Source organism: the organism of the source record quoted next, unplaced genomic scaffold (assembly GCF_019419815.1).
Source record: "Pyrus x bretschneideri cultivar Hongxiangsu unplaced genomic scaffold, Pyrus_bretschneideri_v1 Contig100, whole genome shotgun sequence".
NCBI lineage: Eukaryota > Viridiplantae > Streptophyta > Magnoliopsida > Rosales > Rosaceae > Pyrus > Pyrus x bretschneideri.
The window spans coordinates 640704-652148 of NW_025999392.1; the positions used below are offsets into that span (position 1 = coordinate 640704).

Sequence of the window (11445 nt, forward strand, 5' to 3'; positions counted from 1 at the left end):
TCGGTTCCTTAATTTGCTCATTTTTACATAATCTCACAAGAACGCATCTGATATGCCCCAAAAAGGATAAAATTATAAGAGCTGAGAATCTCTTGCAAATAAACTGAAGCACTAACTTCCCTGCTGTAATACAAACCCCACAAACCAATTACGTTTCTTGTTTTATCTACTAAAGTATTAATCTCGCCTAAATTTCTAGTCGTATCCCACTCTTGGTTCGGGAGAAGAACTTCGCAAACCCATTTCGATTCTTCTCAGAGCTGACATGAGTCGACAACACAGTGGATGAGGTTGATGCAGACGAAGATGGTGGGGAGTTGTCCTCATTTCTATTTGTTGAAGGACCACAACTCTCATCGGCTGGTCTTGATACAGAATCTCGTTTAGGTGAAAATGTCACATTGGAATGCAACTTCCACCGTTCATCAGCTTGAGGAATCTGCGGCGCAACACCAGTGAACCCTGGGAGGCTTTCGGAGTCTATCAGGAAATCTTCTAGTGTCGCTAGAGATTTGAGTTGATTTCCTAGCGATGCTATTGTCTTCTGGCACTCAGCAAGCTTTCCAGCTGCTACAGCTAGGTCTTCCTGGAAAATTAGTCACCACAACATTAAATTACGGCATATTCATTTGTTTTAACTAGGTAAATGGTTTGAATAATCGAATACCACAAGACATAGTCCTTGATCACCAACCTGCTTTCTCTTCAATTCACTGTTCGAGCAAGCAGTTTTCTGAAGCTTGAATTCTTCGTTTTTTCTTGATAGCTCCTCCTCTAAATCCTGACATCTGATGGCAATTTCTGTTGACAAAGCCCTCTCCCTTTGAACCTCTGCTTCCAAAGAATCAACCTTAGCAGACATGGTCCACGCCTCTGCTTCCATGCTAATGAGCTGAGACTCAATAGTCTGCCTTGATTCATTTGCAATACTTAGCTCCTTTTGTAACTCCTCCAACTTCATTTCTGCTTCTTTAAGCTGAAACTCTGCTGCCACATAACATTCTTGACTTTTGGCTAAAGCGGTTTTTATTTTAGCTTTCTCTACTTCCAAATTTTCTCTCTCAACTTCCTTCTTTTCTAACATGTCTTCTAATTCGGCTGCCCGATGACTCATAGCTTCAATTTCAGCATTCTCTACCTCTAACTTTTCTTTCTCTACTTCAAGCTTTTCTAACTTGTCCTCAAGTTCAGCCATCCGATGACTCATGGCTTCAAGTTCAGCTCTCAAGGCACGTTCTTCATTATTGGTTTGATTAACTATGGCTTCGGATTCCAGATAACTAGCTTCATTCTCAGTCTGTGGCAACGAAGCAAGTCGTTCCATCTCTAGGAAATCGTCCATGAGATCAACATCAATGGAAGGGGCAGGCAAATTTCTGTTTACAGCCTTTTCATTCTTGAACTGATCAAGCTCAGCAACCAGGGCCGAAGCCCAACAGTCAGAGAAAGTCAGGTCACGCTTGTTTGCCTCTGAGCCATTCATCTTTTGAGAATCTATCTCCATCATGTTTAGCCGCTCTCCACTGTCCGATTGACTATCCATGCAAGACTCCACGTACATTGAAGAAGCAGCACTGGACTTGTGATCAATGACAGTAGGTATTTTACTACCCAAAGCTTTTAGCCTCCGGCACTCGGATTCAAGCCTTGCAACCTTTTTTATACTCTCTAAATGTTGCTTACTGGCTGTTTCAGCTGCTTGAGTACTCAAGTCCCTTTCAATTGTCATGATTTCCAACTCCTCTGCTTGAGTCAGTAGCTCATGCTTTAGGGCCGAGTTTTCTTTTTCTAAAGATTGCAGCTTATGAGAAAGATGAGGATCGACAAAAGCAGAAGCTTCAGATCTATTCACTTCTGCTTTTCTCTGTAGCTCAATAATCTGACTTTCAAGCTTCAACTTGGTGGACTCCCAGTCACGGGTTTTCTTCAGCACAGCTTCCTGTATGGTTTGTTCCTGCTCCTCTCTCGCTTGTCTAAGCTGTCTAACGCATTCCTTGAGGGCCCCATCTAGATGGCTTACACGATCTTCCAAAGTCGAGTTTTGCTGAACTGTAACTTCAAGTTCTGACTTAAAAACCGCAGCCTCATTTTCAGCCTTTTCCCAGCCTATAATAACATAAAAAACAGAATGGTTTAAGATAGAAAAACATGACAATTATATAAAATCCTTGGAAAACAAAACTATAGATCATGGTTGAGATTTGATAAACGTATTGTTCTCTTCTATTTGGAAAGATTATCCATTGCCGTTAGGAATTTCACAAATCTTTAAAATTCATCGCCATCATTATGTAGATAAAATATCTGTGTAAAGAGAAATTAGCAGAATTACCATGTTATATAACTATTACCTGCGACAGCTTCTTCAGCAACTTTGGCATGCTGCTTCACCAAGTCTTCTTTGGCGCTAACATTCACAAGAGCAGCTGATAATCTCTCCGTTAGACTCTTCAGACTATAATTAACATGGTCAGCACTGGATGCTGCTTTTGATGTGACTTCAGGTGATTGAGCATCATGATTCGGAGATGCCTTTTGTGCCTCCTGCTAGAATGATAACATAAGATATTTGACCACAGTTAAACATGCATAAAATCATAGTTTGGATTGCACAAACAACAAAAGCGCCTAATTGAGAGCGTTGTAAATGCACCAAAAGGCTTATCGTAAGAACAAGAAAGGAAATATTGCCGGTCTCTTAGAGTGATATGAAACAGTCTGAAAACTCAAGGGCTTATTTTTAGCTATGCTCTTGGAACTCCATTTTAATCTCACTTTGCCCCCGGTAACTCAAAAGTCACCACTTTACTCCCTGAAACTCAAAATTCGTTCCACTTTGACTTGTGGACTCTCTCTCTTAACAGATCTAAGGCAATGTGGAGCAAATTTTGAGTTTTATAGAGACAACTTTCAAGTTTCAAGGGAAAAAATGGAATCAAAATCAAGTTCCAGGAGGCAAAGTAAAGAGAACTTTGAGTTTCAGGGAGTTGAGTGGCGACTTTTGAGTTACAGGGAGCAAAGTGAGATTAAATTAAAGTTCTAGGGGGCGGAGCTAATAATAAGCCATCCTATAATTGGCTAAATCAAAGTGGCTGCTATTAGTTTGTATACATGTGGTCACACTAGAAGCTACCATTTATCTTCCTTTGGAGCCTGCAAGGTGTCCTGTAATACTAGTAATTATTCAGTTTTTAGCCACCATAGGAGGGGTCAGTGTAGGTAATAAATCCGAAAGTAGGACCCATAAATTATAAACTACACCCTCTATTCTCCAATATGATGCCTCAAACCTAGTCAACTAGACCAAAACTTCGATTTTTTAATTCCCCTACTTGAGATAACAATTTCAAAAATTTTCTACCACACTTCACAACTACCACACGCCCTGTGTACTCAACCAAGCCTGTTTGGGTTACAAATTTAAAAGTTCATCAGCCGAACTTTGTTTTCTAAGCGGTTGTTAACAAAATGGAACTTCAAGAGTACCAAAATTTTATACGTTATAAAACTCAGTTGGCATCAAGTATCTGCCACTTAAGCTAAGACATGGCATGCATACCATATCAAGGCAACGAAGACAACAAACAAGCAAGAGGGAGGTATATAGGTCATAAGCCTTTCTACGACACCAACTAGCTAGATATGATAACGGTATCTCAAACAGGAAATGCAACCTAATTGTTTGGTTACACGGGCAGGCAGAAAGTCCTTCTGCAGGGCTACAAAGAATATGAAACACAAATTCCAAATCAGAACAACCTAATCTATCTAATAGTTGTTTTGAAGGCAATTGATTAGCATAGGTGCATATTACTATGTTTTGGATATATGTTTCAGAAATGAGAACAATATGTAGGATAGTAAACTAAAGCAATCAGTGTGCGGATAAGCAACGGTAGTTATGGTACATTATTTGTCTCCTCACATCATTAAGAGTCTATCCAGACAACAAAGAAATGGACAGAAAACTTCCACTGTAAATGCAATCTTCAACTTTTGAAGGACATAAAAATTCATCAATAAAGCAAGGCTTTAAAGGGGTAGGGAGCAAAGCCGTTTATGTGAAATTGAGGACAATATACGTTAGTTACTTAGTTAAATGCCAAAAGAACAATGTGTACAAGCTTTGCAGAAGTAAAGTTGAACTCAAATATTGTGGTAATCAGGGTTCAGCTACCCACCTGTTCATCGGAGTACCTCTCCGAGTTCGAAGATACTGAACCTGAACTATCAGTTTCTCCAGAGCTCTTCTCCAAAGGCTTCTTCTTCCACAACCACTTGCGCTCCATCTACTGTTACTGTTCAATTCTCAACTCCTCAACTAGCACTTCACAATGTGTTCATCTACAACACACAATTACAAGTTTACAGACGTGTCATTGAAAAACCACCACGAATCCTCTTCAAAGTTGCAGAAAACAAAACAAGAAAGCAAAAAATAGATAGCCGACACCCAAATCTTTATCAACTTTTGCTGCACAACTGAACTCCAACCAATACAGCCAAGCCTTTCAAAATCAGAAGGCAATATTCTTTCCACCAAATCCAAAGCATTTGAGTAAAAAAGAATGACTTCGCTTATCGCATTCTCTCAGCTTTGCTTCAAATCCACTCCAAAAACCATCTAACCCAAACAAAATATTATCACTTTATATAAGAATCAAAACAAAATGGATCTCTGCAAACTCGCTCGCTCTGAAGACTCAACGATTTGCAACTCCAGCAGCATCACATCCAACTCAATCAATTGCTTTTGAAATAGTGAAAATATCATGAAATTGTGCGATCACTGAAGACCCAATTGCTGAAATCGCAAAAGAAGAACAGCCCAATTCATGAAATCACGAAATAAGAACAACCCAGTTCTTGAAATTACAAACCAGAAAACCCAATTGATAAATTGATGAAGTTTTGCAGAAAATCCAGTTTCAGAAGCCAAAGTACGGATGAATGGAACAGTGCTTGCACCAGAAAAAGCAGCAAAAAATTTGAAAAAACAAAAGTGGCCAACACAGAAGCTCCAATTGAAGAGCAACCCAAAAACTCGAATTCAAATAATAATCAAGATTTTAATGGACTAAAATTCAACTAAGAAAGATTAAAAGGAAGAAGACCCAGATCAAAATACCTTTGACTGGAGACCACAGCAACCTCAAGAGTTAGTTGGAAGCCAGCCAGCCAACCAGCCAGTAATAAAGTAAATGTAAAGATTCAAACTTCAAAACTTGAGACTGAAGATTTTACAGGCCAGCAATTAAAAATGATAGAGAGCAATAAATAAACAAGAAAGGCTGCAAAAATCTCTGTAGAATGTCAGATGAACAACCAAAAGCAGAAGCATAGATAATGTGGATTGGGTTGGGTTTGCATTTCTTGTTTTCTACTTTACCTTTTTGGGTACTCTCAGTAGTATTATTATATTAGTAAACAAGTGTAGAGCATGTGCTTCTTTGTGGATATCAAGCTCTGAGAAGGTCGAGAGAGAAGAGAGGGGGAATTGGATCCCTCCAGAAACCTCAAAATTCCACTTTTTGTTTTTCTACAGCTTTTTCCTTTTTTTATTCAAATTTCAAAGAGAGTTACTCTCATTTGTAACTGAGAGCCTTATTCGATTTTCGTAAAAAAAAAAATTAAATAATATTATAACTAGCTTATTGTGAGGTTTAGTCTACATTATCTCACTTAATGTAGATAATTTCGTTTCTTAATAAAAACAAAATATCTAAAGGGAAATTTTGTGTACCATTTTTCTTTTGGACTTTGAAATGGAGCTGAGCCCTTATTCCCGCCTATAATGGCGATTCATCACTTTGTAATTTTGTAGCAAACGTAGCTCACTAGCAAGTTTTATTTTTCCAGACTCAGTTTAACTAAATTAGCTAAAGCAGCGTATTTCGTGTTTGGCACATAGATACGGTTAATTTAGTATAGTAATTCTATTATTTGACAAATTTTTTTTTTTTTTAAGTTTTCTAAATTATTGTTTCAATGGCAATTAAACTATTTTTTGTTTATGCAATAATTTATGTTGCAGAGAAGATGGTCCTAATTCTCATAAAGAGGATCCTCATTCGTTTTTCAAAACTCTTTTATATTGTTTTGTATTGGTCGGTGGGCCACAGGCACAGTGAAGGAATCTTTATCATGAAACCGGGCCCTACATCTTCTCCCATTTCATGATCCAATGGTGGAGAAAAAACTTTGGGGGAATTTTCTCTTTTTGGGAAATGATTTTTTTTCTTTCTTATCAAAATTCACGGGTGCTTGTTACTTCGATTGTGTTTGGTACACTAAAAGGAATTCATGAAAATTAACTTCCCATGTCTTTTCCTTGAGAAAGGAAAATGCAAAATTCCTTTTCAATGTTTACTAACGATGCAAAATTAAGCAGGAAATACCATTTTATGGGATATAATGATCATTTTATGTTAGGATATACTTGTTATAAACAGATAGCAGTTAACTGGTGTTTTTTTTGGTTTCCCAAGGGGAAGGAAAGTGAGGACGGAGGGCTTCACTTTCCCTTCTATTTTCTCAGGACTCAGAAAATCATTTCCCAGGCCTTACCAAATATGAAAAAGACAACACTTTTCCATTTTCAAGCTCTCTTTCCCACATACCAAACGTAGACTTCAGGATTATGTAAAATAAAGGCCAAATCTCACTTTTAAATCATGTAATTTAGTTGAAGTTTAATTGGTGATTGTAATTTTAATTTCTCAATTTTAGTCCTTGTAGTTTATCAAACGATAAAGTTCAAGAACACATCACATTTTTCCTTCATTTAGTTAATGAAGAAGGCATGTGACACTCAAATGATCGAGCATTTTAGTAATTTTAAGACAAGTCATGACTCTTTCACTCCTAAAAAGCAATTCATATTTGTGATAATGGTGCCATTTTTCTTTTTTTAAGTTTACTACTTTAAAATATTTAATAATTCGTTTAAAAGAATGTTGATTATTTTTAATAGGTTCTTAGTCATCAAGTAGTCTAATTGGTATACTAAATTTGGGGTTCAGATAAATCTACACCATCGAATTTGAGATTTGTAAAATGTTTGCAGTTGTACAAATTGCTCCACCTTTTTAAAGGATAGTAACTTATATGGAACTAATTTATTGTCACTTAGCATCCCGACTCAATCATATATTTTACTTATAGAAAAACTTGCACATAAAAATGCATTATTAAACAAGGAACGCCAAATGAAGGTAAACATTTCTATGTAAGTCATTATCTTTTTAGAGAGAATACGTTCTTAGATGTTCTCCCCAACTCACATGGGTTCTACGCACGGGCTACACACGACTTGGCTTTGTCAAATCTCAATCTTTCATTCCTTTACCCGAAAACAAGCGGTTTTGATTAGATTTGAAGAGATTGGCTGCAATAAAGAATGAATCACTATATAACTATCTTTAGAAGAAATTGCATTCTTTGTTGCAACCCTTTGCTTGAAATCTTATCAGAGCCGCTCGTTTTTAGTTAAAAGAATGAAAGGATGAGATTCAACTAAGCCAAGTCGCGCGCAGCCCGCGCATAGAACCCAAGTACGCAGGGGTGAAAATCTGGTAAATACGCAGGGGAGAAAATCTGGTAAACCTAGCACTATCTCCCCCTCTAAGCACCACCATGATTTATTTACTTGATTAACTGCCTATAGTGTTTCACTACCAACATTTGATTAGCATAAACGCAACAGACAGTTAATCAAGCCCAAAAGTATTTTTCTTCTTCATCTGTTTTGTTTCTGGATAGTTTATCAAGTTAATTATTTATACCACTATAAATAAAACCCAGCCTGTGGATTTCACTATTCAAGTTTCGTATTTCATAGTTACGAATTTAATTTAATTTTCGTTAAGTTTTGATTTTTAGTTGACTAGCTACAGAGTTTGATATTTTAGTAATTAGTCATTAAAAATCTGTAGATATGTTAGGATCTCTTTTAGTATATTTGGATAAGTTCGATTCTACGAACGCGTGGGCGGAAACCGTTCATGAAACAGAGTTTTAACAAAGGAATTATGAGCGAATAAAGTTGAGGGCAAATTAGTAAATTGGGCTTTATAGCATCTGAAGATTGTGGAAGGGGGAAAAATCCTGTTTTAGAAACATGGGTTTGCAGCTGACCCGTTTGCTGCGCGCGATACAGGTTCTTGACACATTTCATGCAATAATTTTCAGCGCAGATTCCGGCAAAATTTGACGACGATGAACCGGGCACCCACCCCCACTAATCGGTTCAGTGCTTCTCTAACTTCATTTTCCACCCAAACTTGAGTAAGCTTGTGCGCTGTTTCGAGACGGATGAGGCACGCCGTTTTGCCAAGCATCACGGTCGGTGATCTCCCAACTTCGACCAGTCCGACATCAGGCACCACTTGTAATCAACTCATCTCAACCCTAACAACAAAACCCAGCTAGGTTTCAAGCCCTTGAAGCTCCAATAACGACAATTCGATATTCGACGGTTTTGAGTTTTCTAGCTATACCTCACCATTTTCAAGCCTTTTTCGATGGAACCAACTATCGCAGGTCTAAAACTTACTCGAGGCTTCAATTTGATGTAAAACGAGTCTCGGCGGTGGTTAGATTCCGGCGGCCTATGGCCAGAGTCGACTTTGTCTCCCTAGACTAATTTTGATGCCCTTTGACATCCGTTTAATGTATTCCATTGTTTGAACTTAGTTTCGTTAAGGCCCGCCACTTGAATTTTATGGTAGGTGCAGATCTAATCGTTGGATCGTCATGAAGTTAGAGTACATTGTTATTTGATTAATGTGATACTATTAGGACTTTACAGATCAGAAATCTGACGTATAGATCTTCCAGATTAGATTACTAAGGTAGTTGACTATATCATTGACCACGTTGACCAAGGGTTGACTTTTAGTCAAAATGTTTTGAATCATTCTTCAATATTGAAATTAACATTACTAAATATCCAATAGAGCCTAGTGGACCTATCTTTGTTAGTGAGCCGTCCTAAGGGATGTATGCTTCAGTTAGCGTGCAAGTGGCACCTTAACGAGATTTATGTGACGTGTGCTTCTGTTGAACCTAAAAACTACCAAGCCTACGTGGCGCGCATGCCGAGTAAATAATAAGCTAACTACGTCCTTCATTTGTGTGCTGGGCGTGCCAACTCGTTCGCCGAGCTCGGCCGAGAAGTAAAATGTGTTGATGTCGCGTTGAGCGTACTGCCGACTTCTTGATCTTGCGACTGCGGGCGAGGAAGGAACATGTATCAGTTTTCGAGTTCTAGAGCCTGAAGATAAGGCTGCTAGTTCTGCGAAGTTCAAGATCAAATTCGGCTTTCAATGTACCAAATGTAGTAACCTGTAACACCTCACTTCGTCGAGAAGGCTAATGAGATGACCTTTGCCAATAAGGATTCGAAAATCCCTCTCGACTGAGACTTGGATAAACAATCAGTTGGCCTCAACGCAGTGCTGTTTATCCAAACTGAAGGTGCTCCGTGGATGGCTAATTCTACAACAACAGTGTTGTTTATCCAAATTGAAAGTGTCACCGGTTGCTTTCACAGTGCTGTTTATCCAAACTGAAGATGTGTTAGCAGAAAAATAAAAATCTCAAGGTTGTTGAGAGGTTTCGCATAGAGCGAGAGTTTGTGCAAGGCAGTTTGTGTGTTAAATTAGAGGGGGCACTTGAATGTTGTTCGTGGCACTGTATTTATAGAAGCAAATGTTATGTGGCGCGGCTTCACACTAGTGTAGGATTTGATTTTAATTCAAACTCTTCAGCTCGGGTCCTAGTCAAAGACTTCTCAAGGTAAGCAACAACCTATCTTTTAAATGCCATCATTATCTCCTTATTTCATGCAAATAATTAGATTGCAACAGCCTATCTGATGACCTCCACAGTGCTGGAACCAAGGCATGCAAATAATCAGCATGCAAGTTTATCCCCTAGCCATGCATTCCCGCAGGACTCGGCAATAAAGGGGGCACTGCCTCTAGTAATTCGAATGAAAGTTTTAACTCTTAATCTTTCCACCATATCTGTCCAGTGCAATTATGCATTTTCAAAAAACCGACTCGATCACAAATTCTAGCCCTCCACGTCTATGCATGTGCCAACTAGAGAATTGCATATGAATTGCAATTCTTTTCCTGACCATTGGTTATAATATAATCATTCTTCTTTAATATTATCCCATGCAGAGAAACCCATTTCCAAACAAACGCTAGGATATTGATCATATTCAGTCTAGATCAATTGATATATTATTAAAAGATAATATCATGGTTAAAACCACAATATAGCCTTCGATAATAATTATCTTAACTATTCTGCCATCCAACGGTTGAGAGCTATGTTCATCAACGACCTTGATTGCACGAGCCGATAGTGTAAAATCAGGTCCAAACATTACCCCCCAATTTCCTTAAGCTTCGGCTCATAAGCCGAATGGTTAAGGAAATTAGAGCAGTTAAAGAATCCCCCATATCACTGAAAATGAAGTGATTCGGTGAAGCAGATGACTCTCCTATGCACTCAACGACCGTCAGTTCGAAAAAACTAAAACCAGTAATCGTACATTCCCTAACCATTGAGCACCTCCGAGTGACACCTAGAAATATATGGTCGAGGAAACATTACCATCCATCGCCGAATAAAAATTCACTCGGCAAAATGTTGTTCTGGATTCAGTCGAATGCAATCCATCTAAATGCTCAATGACCACCAATAATTAAGGATTGAAACAATAAGACTTGGTCGTATGTGAGATTCGGTCGAGCTATATGGCCGAGGACAATAAAATCGAAAAATCACTGTAGATATTAACCACCAAATGCCCTCTTTGTCCTATTGAATGCCCATTACAAGGTGAATACGCTAGGCCACGTGGAGACCTACTACAACATGGGTGGCATTCTATTTAATGTAGAAAAGGAGAGAGCTGCTGTAACTCTCAACTGCTGAGGTCAAGAAAAAATTTGGAGGTCGAGAAAAATTTAGGCCAAGGTTGGGAAACAAACCATTCTTAGCAGCTTCTTGGTAGCTCGACCTAGCACCGATCGAAGTCAATAATTGGAGCAAAGAATGGCCTACGTCTACTAATAATGTTTGCCCCCCCTACTTTCTTATGCATCAGCCTGAAAGGCCGAATGGTTAAGAAAATAATTTATTCATCCTTTCATTATTTATTTATTTATTTTTAGCAAACGGAAATAAAAGTGGCCAAACCATGAGGAGAAGGCCAACGATGCTTTATTCTGAGGCGAGATCTTTTTGTATTAAAATTTTCGATTTGATTTCGCTTTTGGCTGAATAAAGAATCACTTCCAAATACTTTTGACTTGGCGAAATATTTTTATTCTCAACCGCCGAATGCATTGAACAATTATGAAGCCCCCTGGGCATAATAATTTCGTCAATTTCGGCTTTTAACTCGAACAACTTAGCCGAACGGGA

General features: G+C 38.3%; 1 protein-coding gene across 6 annotated transcripts; it reads right to left on the minus strand.

Moving 5' to 3' along the window:
• Positions 1 to 53: 53 nt before the first annotated feature.
• Positions 54 to 5542, minus strand: LOC103940304 (filament-like plant protein). 6 transcript variants are annotated; one of them, XM_048569651.1, is made up of 6 exons: positions 5390 to 5530; positions 5129 to 5231; positions 4182 to 4344; positions 2352 to 2547; positions 695 to 2106; positions 54 to 586 (listed from the first exon to the last, which is right to left on the minus strand). In XM_048569651.1, the coding sequence occupies exons 3-6, from the start codon at positions 4287 to 4289 to the stop codon at positions 188 to 190; spliced, it is 2115 nt and encodes a 704-aa protein (XP_048425608.1). In that variant the 5' UTR covers positions 4290 to 4344; positions 5129 to 5231; positions 5390 to 5530; the 3' UTR covers positions 54 to 187. The 6 variants fall into 6 exon arrangements, with proteins under 6 accessions (XP_048425608.1, XP_048425609.1, XP_048425612.1 ...); XM_048569652.1 differs by having other exon boundaries at positions 4182 to 4804; XM_048569655.1 differs by lacking the exon at positions 5129 to 5231 and having other exon boundaries at positions 5390 to 5542.
• Between the last annotated feature and the right edge of the window lie 5903 nt (positions 5543 to 11445).

Coding starts and splice junctions, on each gene's coding strand:
- LOC103940304 (XM_048569655.1), bottom strand. CDS start 4,289: ATGGAGCGCAAGTGGTTGTGGAAGAAGAAGCCTTTGGAGAAGAGCTCT. Junction 2,548..4,181: donor AGAGGTACTCCGATGAACAG/GTGGGTAGCTGA, acceptor TTATCATTCTAG/CAGGAGGCACAAAAGGCATC. Junction 587..694: donor GTGAATTGAAGAGAAAGCAG/GTTGGTGATCAA, acceptor CTAATTTTCCAG/GAAGACCTAGCTGTAGCAGC.